Source organism: Muntiacus reevesi, chromosome 6, assembly GCF_963930625.1.
Source record: "Muntiacus reevesi chromosome 6, mMunRee1.1, whole genome shotgun sequence".
Taxonomy (NCBI): Eukaryota; Metazoa; Chordata; class Mammalia; order Artiodactyla; family Cervidae; genus Muntiacus; species Muntiacus reevesi.
Window position 1 is genome coordinate 74125471 of NC_089254.1, and position 16060 is coordinate 74141530.

Sequence of the window (16060 nt, forward strand, 5' to 3'; positions counted from 1 at the left end):
GCAGAAGTGTTATGATGAGAGATGGGAGATGCCAACTTCACCTGTTTCTAGACATTTGTCTTGAAGACCTCATTTAACATTAGTCTCCCCTTGTTGGCTCTTGGTACATTATGAACCCAGCATGCTAAAAAGAGAACTTAGTGGTCGAAAGGAATGGTTTTGGAGTTAGGTCTTACCTCTCCCCCTTCACTGGCCGAGTGACTGCACACGGTAATTATTTCATAGGGTTTTCTCAGGACCAACCTTGATTCTGCAAGTGAAAGGCCTGGCAGGGTTAATGGTTAAGTTTCAGCTAGTTTCAGCTCCTTTGAATTTGCTTAGGCTCGCCAATGTCCAACATTAAGAAATCAGAGGAATGCCAAAATTCTTCAAAGGGAAGAGTAAAGGCATTTTTATTTAGGACAGAAAGCACATGGAGGTTCTTATGGAGTGCTAACAGAATAAATCCTATGGAATAAAGGGAGGAAAAATGAGCTGAAGCACATCTGTGTCCAGAGTCTCATCTCTGCCTCTTGCCCCATTAAATGCAAAGCACAGTTCAGCTGGAGCTTCTCCATGAGCACGTCCCCGTTGGTTCTCAGTTTGCTCTCTTCACTGATCTTAAGTTGTTCCCTTTGTCTCAGTTCTTGGGAAACTCAAGTTTTTGGTCTAGCAACCCACTGCATGCATCCCTACACGTTCCCAAATTCTTCAGTCTTCTAACCTGTGGATTCTAGCTTTTAAAATCATTTTAAGTATCATAATGCTCCTCATGTACATTCTCCATTTTCGGTTCTTTTTTTTTTTGTATCTTCTCTTAAAACATTTGCCTCCACTTGTTTTGTTTTCTAGTTTCTCACTGAACTGTGAATTCAAGTTTTTGCAAAACTGTGAATTCAAGTTTTTGCAAAACTATTAGCAGTGAAATGTGGACATATTTAAAATGCACGTGTGGGGGTAGGAGGGCGTTCAAAAGGAAAGGGGGATCAGGAAGAAAAGTAATACGGATCTTTATAATTATCAGGTGCTAATTTATTGGGCACTGATTAGCTGATAAATATGATCAGAGGATTTTTCATCTATTGCTCAATTACGTTCATGGCTGAAAATGCCTGCTCTTAGTCTTTATTGCAAATGTAGGCAAGCTCTGAGCCCCTGTTGTAAAGAAACTTAAACTAATATTCAGTGGACTGCTTGAGAACATGTAAGAGTTAGTAAGTCCTTTGGTTTAGAATCCTAATTTCCTGAAACCAGTTCAGTGGTCCTGTGTTAATGTCGTATTACTTCTCACAGATCCTTCAATTCATACTCCTCCCCTGACTCTGCTCCAAAGAACCTTATAAAACCAGCAATAGTTGGCTACCAAATGATAGCTTCCTAAGCATGAACTTAAAGTTGGACAACTAACACTGATCAAAGGCCTTGTCCCTGATCCATTCATCACTTTTCACTTTCTAAGTACTCTTATCAAGTACTCCTGTATTCAAAACAGTAGGCTTATATGGTCGTTTTTGGACTCCAAATGTTAACTACCATATAAACATTTTCTTCTGCAATATGAGAATTTTGAACTCTTATACCTCCCTCAGTTCCTCTCTGCTTTAATTAGATCACAATGTTGAGCTTAAAAGGTTTTTTTTAATTGGTATGTAAGTATACTGTGAGGGCTTCCCAGATGGCTCTAGTGGTAAAGAACCTGCCTGCCAACACAGGAGACAAAGGAGACATGAATTCGATCCGTGGGTTGGGAGCTCCCCTGGAGGAGGGCATGGCAATCCACATAAGTATTCTTGCCTGGAGAATCTCAAGGATAGGAGCCTGGCATGCTATTGTACATGGGGTCGCAAAGGGTTGGAAACGCCTGAAGTGATTTAGCAAGCAAGTATACTGTGATTGCTTTTCCTCACTTTTGCTTTGTTTTTTTCTGTGGCTCACTAATTCTTACCAGTTCCCTCCCAACAGGATTGTAAAACCCTCTTCAGTCTGTTTTCCTCTTGGTCAGATATCAGGTAATCTTAACAGTTCTCAGCCTGCCTTTCACACCATTCCAAGGAAGAACCCTCTCTTCCTGCTCTATTCTAAGCTAGTTGCATGTTGAAACTATTCTGTTTCTTGCTTCACTTCAGTCGCTCAGTTGTGTCCAACTCTGCGACCCCATGGACTGCAGCATACCAGGCTTCCCTGTCCATCACCCACTCCCGAAGCTTGCTCAAACTCGTCCATCGAGTTGGAGACGCCATCCAACCATCTCATCCTCTTCCCCTTTTCTTGATTGCCTGGGTTTAAAAATTTTAGACTAGAAAGAATTGTCTTCACATTGAGTCTCTTATTAATTGAATACTGGACCCTTTTGTTTTCACTGTATTTTTCACCTGTTTTTAAAATTCTACTTTTTAGTAGACTTTTCTACATTTAGTAGACACTTCCTGCTTTTCTATTGATGTTTTTAAGATTTGGGATAGCATTTTTAATTTTGAAGAACTCTACTATACTCCATTATCTCCCCTTTAGGAAAAAATTCTCTTGATTCATGGTTAAAATACCTTTTATCTGAGTGAAAGTGTTAGTCACTTCAGTCATGTGCCACTCTTTGCACCCCCTGGACTGTAGCCTGCCAGGCTCTTCTGTCCATGGAATTCTCCAGGCAAGAATACTGGAGTAGATAGCCATTCCCTTCTCCAGGGGATCTTCCCACCCCAGGGATCAAACCCAGGTCTCCGGAATTGCAGGCAGATTCTTTACCATCTGAGCCACCTGAGGATGTTAGTTTAAAGATATTTAAAAACAAAACATTTGTTCTGCTTTCTGTTTCCTTTAGATTCTAAACAAAAATGTTTGAAAGTGCTGTTTGTGAGTCCCAAACCTGCTTACTGTGCTGTGATTAGTTGCTCAATCATGTCTGACTCATTGCCACCGTCACTCACCACTCTGTCCATGGGGTTCTTCAGGCGAGAATAGTGTGGGTTGCCATCCCTCCAGGGCATCTTCCCAACCCAGGAATCAAACCAAGGTCTCCTGCTTTGCAGGTGGATTCTTTACTGTCTGAGCCATCAACTGGGGGATGCCAAATATCACCTATAAATCATTTCTCTGGTCTTTCATGTGCTCTGTGACTCCAGAGAAAAGCAGGGTTTAGGGGAGAGGGTGATGAGGGGAGTGAGACAGGAGTGCCTTTGTTTTGTGAGGGGCAGAAAAGGGGCCAACAGCATTTTACTATTCAGGATAGTAACTTGCATTCTTCATAATGTGTCAGGAACCTTTCTAATCCCCTATCTTCAACATCTTAAATGCTACACTTCTGCCTGGGGAAGGATGGGTAACAGTCCCAGCTTCACAGGACTGGAGAGAGGACTTATGTGTCTGTTGGATATACAACATAAGCAATGCCCATTTCTAGTCCTGCCTCAACTACTCCCCTGGCATCCAGAACCTTTTGGGAGTTCTGCTTTGTCAATCACTTGATGCAGTTTTGTCTCTGCTAACTACTCCATCCACGGAGAGGCTTCCTTGTTCAAATAACCACTCTCATGCAGATTTAACTCTAAAGTGTATCTTTTAGGCCAAAGGGGTTGAATAAATTAATATGTGAAATGCACTCAGAACAATGCTGGCCATATGTTAAGCATTGAGTAAGTTTCACTGCTCTTGGTCTTCCAAAAAAGTATTGACATGTCTCTTGTGCAGTCTTCTTTTTCTTTCTTTCTTTTTTTTAGCTTTGTAGGTTTGTTTCTTTTTCATTCCTTTAAAGGAGCAGGCAGGCATAGGATAAAATTTAACGTCAAGTTCTCTTTAATTTTTAGAATGAGGCTTTAAGACTTCCCTGGTGGCTCAGACGGTAAAGCGTCTTGCCTATAATGCTGGAGAACTAGGTTCGATCCCTGGGTTGGGAAGATACTCTGGAGAAGGAAATGGCAACTCACTCCAGTACTCTTGCCTGGAAAATCCCATGGACGGAGAGCCTGGTAGGCTACAGTCCATGGGGTCGCAAAGAGTCGGATACAGCTGAGCGACCTCTTTCTACTTTATGGGTGACTCTGAACACTAGCAGGGTTAATGTCAATTTCTCAGCCCTTCAGAAACCACTGACGATTTGTCTTCTTTAGAAAGGCAGAGGATCTGTGTATGACACTATGGTATTCAGAGCCCGTGATGATGCAGTGGCGAGTCATAACTCTCAGCTCCAGTACTTAGCAGCTGCGTAACCTCTGACAAGCCTCTCCAGCCAGTTTTCTGTGAAAATGAGCCAAGCATTTTCTACAACCGTCGTTTGGCACTCTAGGGGTTTGAGCTTGATGGCAAAGCGATGTGCTTGGCCCGAGGAGGGGAGCTGGGCGCTATCGGGAGGTTTTCCCCACCAAAACGCACCGACTCCCGCCCCAGGCAAAGCCTTAACTATTAGATCAAATGCTAGGGTGCGGGTTCAGTCGACCAGGCACCCTGGGGATCGAGCGGTCGGCGGCCAGTGGGAGATGCGCGGTCCTGAAAGTTCTACCCCTGCCCCTTTCCTGGAGCCAGGAAGCCGCGCGTCCCTAGGTTCGCTCCACGCTGGCAGTTAGGAAAAGTCGGTGCCATCAACAAACATGGCCGCCATGCTAGCGTCAGCCCCGCTCTCGAGGCCGCGCTGCCGCCTGGGAATCGCGGACTCGGCGTCACCCGGCGCGGGGCCACGTGACGCGTTAGGCGCCCGAGGCGGTAGGGCTTGCGCAGGCGGAGCAGCAGCGGAGGCCTGAGTTGGGTGGGGACTGCCCGGTGAGGTTGCCCGGTGGGGTTTCCCGGCGGGTCCCGACCTCGCGCGCACGTGGCCCCCTGTTCGCGCTCGTAGTTCTGGGCGCTGCCGGTGAGGAACCGGGGAAGGGGCCAAGGGGAGAGGGAACGGGGCGCCCCTTCTGAGCCTGGGAGGGGACTTAACTGGCCCGGCCCCGCGGGAAGGGTAGTGGGCGTCGGGCCGCCGAGCCCCCTCCGCCCGCGCCACAGACCCCGCCCTGGTCGCGGGTGCTTTTGGAGCCCCAGACTGCCCAGCGGGGCCAGCGTTGCAGGTGGACCCGACAGGGCCGAATGCCCAGGAAGGCCAGGAAGGCCCCACTGATCTCAGGCCCGCTCGCTCGGGCCGCCGCGGGCTGCTCCGTGGAGTTTATTTTCAGGCTTTACTTTTGGAGTGGGAGCTGGAGACAAGTCGGTGGGCTCCTTAGTTCTTTAGAAATAGGCTGGGTTGACGTCACAGGCACGAACAGGCAGTCTTGATTCCTCGGCGCGTGTACCATATGCCCCTGGGAATCACGAGGCAGGAGGTTGAAGGAGAGACAAGTATGAAAAGCTTAGAGTGCTCAATTTAGGAGAGAATCTCCTGTCTTGGAAAATTTATTTTTTTTTTGGACAATTTTTTCACCAGCTAGTCTACGCGGATACTTTAACCATTTTACTTTGACATTCCGAGCTTTCTAAAATTTCTTGACAGCCAAATAGTAAGGCTGCTTATAAGGAAATTTCTTATGTGGCAGGTTGCCAGCCTGCTGCATTTTATCCTTACCTGGGTTATATTGTGGATCCCATGACTTTCAAGCTGAAAAAATGAAACTGTAAAGAGTCTTGAAAACCAAGCGTAGGTAAGGAGTTGGGAAGTATAGCTGTCATCCTTTCCCTAGCCTTCAGAAGAGGAAGTCACTCCAGACACCCAGAATCCCAGGTTCATAGTCTCGGGGCCCCCATAATCTTAGTTGTCCGATTGAAATCTTACAATCCTGAGTGAAAAATTGCTTGTGGTTGGTTTGTTTTGTTTTCATAGGAAAGGAATAATGCTGTCAGCATGTCCGCACACTCCATGCTCTGTGAACGCATCACCATAGCCAAGGAACTGATCAAGAGAGCAGAATCACTTTCCAGATCAAGAAAAGGGGGCATCGAAGGTGGTGCCAAGCTGTGCAGCAAGTTGAAGGCGGAATTAAAATTCTTACAGAAAGTAGAAGCTGGAAAAGTAGCTATGAAGGAGTCCCACTTGCAGAGCACTAACCTGACACACCTCAGAGCCATCGTGGAGTCAGCAGAAAACCTGGAGGAAGTGGTCAGTGTTCTCCATGTCTTCGGTTACACAGACGCCTTTGGAGAAAAGCAGACCCTTGTGGTGGATGTTGTTGCAAATGGTGGTCATACTTGGGTGAAAGCCATTGGCCGCAAGGCTGAAGCTCTGCATAACATTTGGCTGGGCAGGGGCCAGTATGGTGACAAAAGCATTATTGAGCAGGCTGAAGACTTCCTCCAGGCCAGTCACCAGCAGCCCGTGCAGTATAGCAACCCTCACATCATCTTTGCATTTTACAATAGCGTCTCCAGCCCCATGGCTGAGAAGCTGAAAGAAATGGGCATATCAGTGAGGGGGGACATAGTAGCAGTGAACTCTCTGTTAGATCAGCCTGAAGAGCTCCAGCCCAGTGAGAGTGAATCGGATGATGAGGGCCCTGAGCTTTTGCAGGTGACCCGGGTAGACCGAGAAAACATCCTAGCAAGTGTCGCGTTTCCTACAGAAATCAAGGTGGACGTGTGCAAAAGAGTCAACCTGGACATTACTACTTTGATTACCTACGTATCTGCCCTCAGCTATGGAGGCTGCCACTTTATCTTCAAAGAAAAAGTGCTCACGGAACAGGCAGAGCAGGAGAGGAAAGAGCAGGTTCTGCCGCAGCTGGAGGCATTTATGAAGGACAAGGAGTTGTTTGCTTGCGAATCTGCTGTCAAGGATTTTCAGTCTATTCTAGATACCTTAGGAGGACCCGGGGAGAGAGAGCGAGCTGCGATGCTGATTAAGCGAATTAATGTGGTCCCAGACCAGCCTTCTGAGCGTGCCTTGAAACTAGTGGCTAGTTCAAAAATTAACAGCCGCTCATTAACAATTTTTGGGACAGGAGACACCCTGAAAGCCATTACAATGACTGCCAATAGTGGTTTTGTCAGGGCTGCCAACAACCAGGGTGTTAAGTTTAGTGTATTTATCCATCAGCCCAGAGCGCTTACTGAGAGCAAAGAGGCCCTAGCTACCCCCTTACCAAAAGACTGCACAACTGACAACCAACACTAATGATATCCTTTATTGTCATGGAAAATAAGTTATTTATACCCAAGGCTGTGTCTCCCCATCTTAATTGGAAAAAAAAAAATCTGTGGTAAAATTAATACTTAGAACTCTTATTAAATCAGTTGATGGTGTGTCTCATCTATAAAGTAAATAACCTAATGTAGAAAAAGCATAAGAGGCAACCTTATTTATCAAACTGGCTACATTATAATTAGAACAGAAATACATCTCTGCAAGACTTGTAGCTGTACCACAATACTTTGATTTGTTTGATTCAGTAGGGCTCCATCTCCCCTAATGGTAATTGCACCTCTTTGACTGTGGCTACATTGCATCTTGCATTAAATATCGAGCAACCTCTGAAGCTTGTTTTTCATTATATTGATTTAGCATTTGATATGGGTCGAGCCTGGGAATTAATTGTTTACAGATAATTTTAGATTCTAAAATTATGGCCATTATTAACAAAAACTGATTTTTATCTGTTAGGTGCAGTCTGGTGGTTACGTACATTAACATAGAAGGAAACAAAATGAAGTCTGATCACAAGAGTCCTGTGAATCTGAAATGCCATTGTGAAAAGATAGACAGCAATCATACTACTACACACCTAAGATGTTGGAAGATTAAATGTTAATTTGAATATAATGAAAAATATATAAAATAATTCAGATTTTACTTTTAAATATAAATAGCCCCCACATGGCCAGTATTTGGATTATGGATACTATTCTTGTGCAAGTGGCAAGGGATAGCCGAGTTATCTCATTACATCTCTCTCGTGAAATAGCCCCAGGGAGATTTCATGCCTGCTGCATGATACAGTTGTAATTAAAAAGAAAATTTTCATGTCCATATTGCGCTAGGTGTTTTATTAATGTGCAGCAAAAACAAATTAGCAAAGTAGATAATGTATTTACATTTTAAAAATTGGGACTTGAGTCTTAAAGCTGAGGTATTAACTTGTGCTGAGTGTAGGAACCACTGTTAAGATTTTGTGCTTTCACAGCCTGGCCTTTTCTACTGTGCCAACCCCTATTTTGTGAGTAAACTTGTTTCAGGTCACAATGTTGAGTAGGTGAAATTTGATTGTCAGGGCCTGTGACAATGGAAGTGAAATGCAAAATTAAGAGTATGGGGTGTTTCTCTGGGGAGAGAATTTATTACTAAATGCATTTCCCAGAGGGAAATGGCTGTGTTTGGGACTCCAATTTAGTGTAGAGGTAGATTTAACTCATTGCAACAGAAATTATCTAGGGTTAGAAACTGAACTTAGGCCTTCTCAAGCACCTTTTAAAGTCCTAAAGTATTGATCCTTGGTACTATTAAGTACCTAGCGTTATAACAGTTATTGGTACAAAAGATGAATAATTACTCTTTGCTCTAAGGAGTTCTTAGTCTGGACTGGAGGTGAACAATTGAAGTATAATTAATGTGCTGAATTTTTGTAAAGAATTATGTTTAAAATACTGTGGAAACAATAAGGGAGTAATTCTTGATGTGGGGGACAGGACGTCAGAGAGGAAGTAACCTCTGAGGGGTTTGGGTGTGAGATTTGACAAGAAGTATACAGGCATGGATGGGAAAGGTACAGAAGTCTGACTTAGGTTCTGTCCAGAGTCCAGGCATGTGGACACTATAAAACTGGAGGTGAAGCTAGAAAAGCAGGCAAAGTTCTCTGAAGAGTTTGGCATTAGAGAGCCGTTGGTGATTTTTAAGATCTGGTCATGATCAAATCCCTCAGGAAAACAACAAAAACTTGTAGTGTGGAGGCATAATTAAACGAAGCAAAGATAGGATTATAAAAATGATAGTGCAATATGGTGGAATATAGTCATGGCTCTATACTAGATTCATTCAAGGCGTGCGTCCTCAGTCGTGTCCGACTCATTGTGACCCCAATGGACTGTAGCCTGCCGGGCTTCTCTGTCCATGGGATTTTCCAGACAAGAATACTGAAGTGGGTTGCCATTTCCTTCTCCAGGGAATCTATCCAACCCAGGGATTGAACCCTGCACTGCAGGTGGATTCTTTACCACTGAGCTACTGGGGGAAGCCCATTCAAGGCAGTTGTCCTAATACTTATTCCTTTGTTGAATAGACATTTATCAAGTGCCTGCCATGTCAGACTGCATGCAGTATAATTTTGGGTGTCAAACAGAAAGTACAACCAATACTAAAAAGCAAACCAAATTGAATCACTTTCAAGTGAGGGGCCAGGGTGGACAATAAATGTGGTCCAGATAGTAAGAGAAGACAAGTAAAAAGAATTCTCAAGGGAAGCAATAAAACCAGAAAGCACAACATAAGAGTTACAAGACCAAGAAGGATATAAGACAACTTTGGAGAAGATTAATTACATGGAAATATACAATAGTGAAAGTGAAGTCGCTCAGTCATGTCCGACTCTTTGCGACCCCGTGGACTGTAGCCTACCAGGTTTCTCCATCCATGGGATTCTCCAGGCAAGAATACTGGGGTGGGTTGCCATTTCCTTCTCCAGGGGATCTTCCCGACCCAGGGATCAAACCCGGGTCTCCTGCATTGCAGGCAGATGCTTTACCCTCTGAACCATCAGGGAAGCCCAAGAAATATACAATAACTATATACTATTTTAATAAGCTTAGAAGTTAGCCATGCTCCCTATCAGTTGAGATGCCATCTCTCATTAAATTCTAAATCAGCTCAGAGAACACATGTTTATTATTTTTCTAACATCATGTGACTGATTCTGGAGGAGCCAAGAGAGTCTTTGGAATAAATTGATTAAAAGATACTTCAAAATGTCAAAAACATGATTTTCTTAGAGAATAGTTAAAATTGAAGAAGAACTAGAAAACCTACTTAACCCATAGTCATTGAGAAAATTGTTAAAATAGTTAATGACCTCCCCCAAGTTTCCGGGTCCAGTTAACTTCCTTTAGGTAAGTTTTGCTTATGTTTAAATGTGAAATAATCTCCTTGCTCTGAAAAATAATATGGGCAAACTGTACCTGACACATGACAGACACTTGATAAATGTTTATTAAATGAATGAGTATCATGTCAGTTCTGCCCTAAACAATTTGTGGTGATGAAAATGTTTTGGAATGATAAAGTTGGTAGTTACACAACATTATGAATATAGCCCAGTTAATTTTATGTTTTCTGAATTTCACATCAATTTAAAAAATAGTACCCTGTTCGTAGGGTAGAAATATTTCGAGTATGTGTTCCATTTACTCCCCCTCCTTTGCCCCAAAATGAGAACTTTGGCTGCTCCTGTTTGAGGACAGGGCCCTTGTGAAGGCCTCCGGCGCTGTGGCTATATCTTAATTCAGGTAATTGCAGGCCAGTTGTCTCAAATCATTGTGTGTGTTCAGTTGTGTCCAACTCTTTGTGATGCCATGGACTGTAGTCTGCCAGGCTTCTCTATCCATGGAGTTCTCCAGGCAAGAATACTAGAGTAGGTTGCCATGCCCTCCTTCAGGGGATCTTCCCAACCCAGGGATCGAACCCCAGTCTCTTTATGTCTCCTGCATTGACAGGCTGGTTCTTTACCACTAGCGCCACCTGGGAAGCCTCCAGATACACTACCACCAGCCAGTTAAGTCATTTGTACACTTGGTTTGCTTTGAATTACTTTACATTTTCTGACCGTTTTTCTTAATATGTTTCTCCATCTTTTTATTGACTTACATGTAGTCTTTGTTTAGTATGGACATGAGTCTTTTATCTATAGTGCATTGCTAAATCTTCTAGTTTGCCTTTGTGTGTGTATGTGACTGGGGAAGTGCTGTTATGTTTATGAAACCCTATTTCCTTTCTCTCCTGAGCACATGGTGGAAGCGTATCTCTCAACCTGCTCTGAAATGAGTTGTGGCCATGGAATATGGGTGGGGCATATGCACCACGTCCAGGCTTGGCTCTAGAACTTCTATGATCCTTTGCACTCTTCTTCTCATTTATAATCAGATGCTAAAGATTCTGTGGTGGATTCTGATCCTGGGAGCACTTCTGCTGGGTGGAGTTGAATCACGCTCCCAGTTTTTCTTCATTGATGAACTCCATGCAGGTTTTAGGGGCATTAAATTATCATATCATTGTAGTTTGAAAGGATTTCTTTGGATGTGACCTATTCTTTTCAGTCTCTTTCCAGAGCTTTGGCTGACCCTTTGGATCTTCCTAAGAAGAAAGCGGTATAGACAATCATATGAAAGGATTTTCCAATTTAGACCTTAGGATTATCCCAGGAGATAAACACTTTTAATCTCAAAGATTTCATTCCAGGAATTAATTTTTTTTTTTTTTGCTCCTCCACTTCTCAGATACGTCATCACAAGGATTTAAGGAGTTATGCAAAATGACTAGAATTCTAAACTAAAATTAATTTCAAATGGAGCACTGTATATTTGATGACAACTGTATCTGCCAGTGAGGTGTATAGCAAGCAATCCACACCTGCAGCACAGACCCCGAATTGCACGCTTGCACGTGTACACTGGCATGGTTTTCTTCCTTTTAAGTACCCAACCCCCCAATTGTTTGTAAGTGATTGTTGTCAAAACTATATTCACTAAGGAGAATAAGTGTCCATAATATTAAGGGTGGCATTCTTCAATGAGTCACATGTGTGTGTGTATGTGTGTGTGGCATGCATGCTCAGTCATGTCTGACTCTGTGACTCCATAGACTGTAGCCCGTTAGGCTCCTCTGTCCATGGGATTTTTCAGGCAAGTATACTGGAGTGGATTGCCATGTCCTACTTCAGGGGATCTCCCCGACCCAGGGGTTGAACCTGTATCACCAAGGTTCCAGGTGTGTGTGTGGAACGGAGACTAACAGTGGTTCCTAAAATCTCCAGCTCAGGAAAAAAGGCAAAGAGCCTCTGACACTTCTCCTGGGATACTTCACAGAGAAAAGAATTTTTAGCCAGTAGGACCCTTAGAAGATGATGATGATGACAATAGTAATAATGCTGATATCAGTATAACAAAACTGTCCTATCTGGGCCTCATTTAGTCACTTACAAAACAGAGTGAACTCAATAAATTGTCTTTGACTTCAATTCTAGCTCCATTTTTTTTTTCCCCCAAAAAAGACAAATGTGAGGTGGTTTAATGGTCTTACATAGATCCCTGAGGACTCCCTAGTTATTTTTGAGCCCTTCTGGTGTGAAGGATGACTGTTACCAGTGCCAGGAGTGCAGAGATGACACAAATTAATCATGTAATTTATAAATTCCAGGCTGAATGAATTGCCATCAGTTTGGTCATGAGGTCAGATCTTTAAGAATAGATTTGATACGTGCACATATTTTCCTAACTTTGGTGTAATGAAGAATGTTGGATTACAAAAAAAGGACTTCGGAGATTGTCTTTGCCACACACATCTCAGGTTATGGGTGGAAACAGTTTTAGGTAAATGAGTAACAGCCAGAATTCAGGCTTCGTAATTACCAGCTCTGGCCACTGGGAGGCAGCACACAGTAATGGTCCGCTCTTGCCTGGGAGGCAGCGCTGGTTGGATACATCCTGCCATTCTGTGTGAGCCCTGGGCAAGTGACTTAACCTCACCAAGCTTTAGTTTCCTTATCTGTAAAATAAGGATATGAAATAAGACACTCTATGGATAGCATTTAAAGCGGTATCTGACACAAAATAAGGCCTAGTAACTATCAGGCCTTGCTAGTTGTCATACCTTCTGTATTTTGACATATGATTGCTTTGAGTTTGCATGCTGATTATTTCTTTTTGGAATAAATTATACATTTATATAGACTACATATGCTATATACACGTGTGCTTGCCTGCACACACAAACTTTTGGATCCCTTTATTTTGCATCACTTGACCCTTTATTATTTTGCATTTCAATTGTGTTTCATTTTGAGAATTCCAATTCCTTCTGATTTTTGTTTGAATCCTAAAATAATTATTTCCCTTTCCTTAACTCCTGGTCGTAATTCTTGCAATAATTCAGACATGGCAAATAGAGGACCTTGAGAATAGCACTGCATGACCACACAGGTTTCCAAACAGGGTGGGTATTGTTAGGGATCCTAACAATTTTAATAAGGATTATTTTCTGTGTCTGTGGTGGAGAGCACACAGGTTTGAGACCCCTGTCCTGTGTGTCTTTATGGGGTAGAGTGTAGAGTAGCAGGGGGAGGTTTAGATTTTTGTGGGCAGATAAATTGTATAGGATTGGGGTGTCAATGCTAATGGCAAATAATTGAAAAACTCAAAGTGGCATTTATTCCTAAAGATCTACTTCATTTCTGATTCTAGGTGAAGTTCTGGCCTTTGTTTACCCTTTTTCCTTCTCACTTTATAAACACCTTAAATCCTTTTTTGATTCAAAGTGGTGACACAAACTCATAGTAAATAAGTAAAATAAGCTCATAGTAAATATTCTGTGATTTTAATAACCATCAATTTATTATCTAAAGACATTTACAATGAAAAGGAGTGAATCAAACAAGGTCACCAGCAGAGCATTTTTGGATGTGATGTGTGGTTACATGTTCTGTACTTTACCATGAATAATGTGGAAGAAATGGAAATATTTGGCAATAGACAGAGTTAGGGATAGGGGAGCTATCTCACAGTATATTCTTTGTGTTGTTTTCAAATTTGATGTCTCTGTCATCAGTTCTCATTTGCTCCATTATTAATGCCAACATCTGGTGAGATTCTAGCCCTCTTGGCATTTCTTCTTTGGAAGATTCTTGTGGTCTTGGTCTATGAAATAAAACAAATGGGCACAGTGCGAGCTGAGAACAGAAAGTAAATTTATTTCTGCTTCTTGAAAGGGTGTCTGTGCGTTGTCTGCTGTGCCCTGTCTCTTTCTGTTTTGCACAATGTGTATTGAATGTAGGGAATATATATTTCTTCTGCATGATTTCTAGAATATAGAACATCATTTCAAAAGAAAAAGAAAGTGACAGTAGAACAAGGTTACAACCCTAATGAAAATTCTGCAGGAAGAACATCAAATGGGAGATGCTATAATAGTAGATCCTACTCATTTTTGTATTTCTGAGAGCTGAATGAGGTGATGGCTTGACTACAGCGGAGTGGTTGTTTTATTTCCGTATTTATCAAGGGTGGTAGGGTGGGAGCCAACCAGAGTGGTGGATTGTGAAAGGTACATGAATGAAGAGGGAAAAGTGACCAAAAAAAAAAAAAAAATAGGCCAATTGTAAAGTAAATTGTAAAGTCAGGGAGCAGAGTGCTTATAGGGAATGGAATTCCCAGTGGGGCTGTTGGTGCTTCCACTGGACTCTGGCATCAATCATCCAGGTCAGTAACCTGGCTGACTTCTGGTTCCTGGCATGGTTCTTGACTGGTCTCCTGAGAGCGAGGGCAGATGGTCCATCCATGGTTGCTTCATGTTTATCTGACTTTGTAACAGTAGTATAATCATCTGTTGAGCATTGGCTAGACAGAATAGTTATTTCTTCTGTAAGTATTGGACTTAGGTTCTCAGGTGGCAAAGTTTGAGATAACTGAAAAATAATAACGATGACAACAACAACAGACGAAACCTGGGTCTCTATTATTTTCTTCATTCAGCTGAGTTTATCCCATTCCTAAATCAATGCCATTACATAGGAGAAGAGAAGAAAGACAGGATATTTTAGAAAGAATTTGCTTGCACATAAAAAAAAAAATCAACATTCAGAAAACTAAGATCATGGTATCCGGTCCCATCACTTCATGGCAAATAGATGGGGAAACATTGGAAACAGTGGCTGACTTCATTTTTCTGGGCTCCAAAATCACTGCAGATGGCGATTACAGTCATTAAATTAAGACGCTGACTCCTTAGAAGGAAAGTTATAACCAACATAGACATATTAAAAAGCAGAGACATTATTTTGTCAACAAAGGTCTGTCTAGTCGAGGCTATGGTTTTTCCAGTGGTCATGTATGGATGTGAGAATTGGACTATAAAGAAAGCTGAGTGCCGAAGAATTGATGGTTTTGAACTGTGGTGTTGGAGAAGACTCTTGAGAGTCCCTTGGACTGCAAGGAGACCCAACCAGTTCATCCTAAAGGAGATCAGTCCTGGGTGTTCATTGGAAGGATTGATGTTGAAGCTGAAACTCCAATACTTTGGCCACCTGATGTGATGAGCTGACTCATTTGAAAAGACCCTGATGCTGGGAAAGATTGAGGGCGAGAGGAGAAGGGGACAACAGAGGATGAGATGGTTGGATGGCATCACCGACTCAATGGACATGGGTTTGGATGGACTCCGGGAGTTGGTGATGGACAGGGATGGCGTGCTGCGATTCATGGGGTTGCAAAGAGTTGGACACGACTGAGCAACTGAATTGAACTGAAAAAGAAATCACACCTGACATGAAAAGATGTTTAACATTGGTAATTATTACAGTAATGCAAGTCAAAACTACAGTGAGGTATCATGTCACATGGGTCAGAATGGCCACCACCAAAATGTCTACAAATAATAAATGCTGGAGATGGTGTGACCAAAAGGGAACCTCCTTACACGATTGGTAGGAATATAAAATCGGTACAGCCACTATAGAAAACAATATGGGGGTTCCTTAAGAAGCTAAAAACAGAGTTACCATATGATTCAGCAATCTCACTCCTGGGTATATATCCAGAAAAGATGAAGGAAGTAAGCTAAGTGTCCAGCAACAGATGAATAGATAAAGAAGATGTGGTACATGTATATACCATATATATATGTAAACACACATTCATATAATATATAATATTTATATAACATGTAAATATAAATATGTAAATACATGTAAACACACATAAGTATATATGCATATATATGTAAATACATATAAAACACACAGATTATATACATATGTGTGTATATATATGTGTGTATATACAGTGGAATATTTCTCAGCCAAGAAAAAGAATGAAACATTGTTATTTGCCACAACATGGATGGACCTAGGGGTTATCATATTAAGTGAAGTAAGTCAGACAGAGAAAAACAAATAATATATCACTTTTATGTGGAATCTAAAACAAAATACAA

The 16060-nt window shown here is 42.2% G+C and overlaps 1 protein-coding gene across 1 annotated transcript; it reads left to right on the forward strand.

The window, feature by feature from the left end:
* Window positions 1-4529: 4529 nt before the first annotated feature.
* Window positions 4530-10785, forward strand: C6H7orf25 (chromosome 6 C7orf25 homolog). Its single transcript, XM_065939703.1, has 2 exons — window positions 4530-4816; window positions 5762-10785. Exon 2 carries the CDS (start codon window positions 5783-5785, stop codon window positions 7046-7048), a length of 1266 nt encoding a protein of 421 aa, XP_065795775.1. The 5' UTR covers window positions 4530-4816; window positions 5762-5782; the 3' UTR covers window positions 7049-10785.
* The last annotated feature ends 5275 nt before the right edge of the window (window positions 10786-16060 follow it).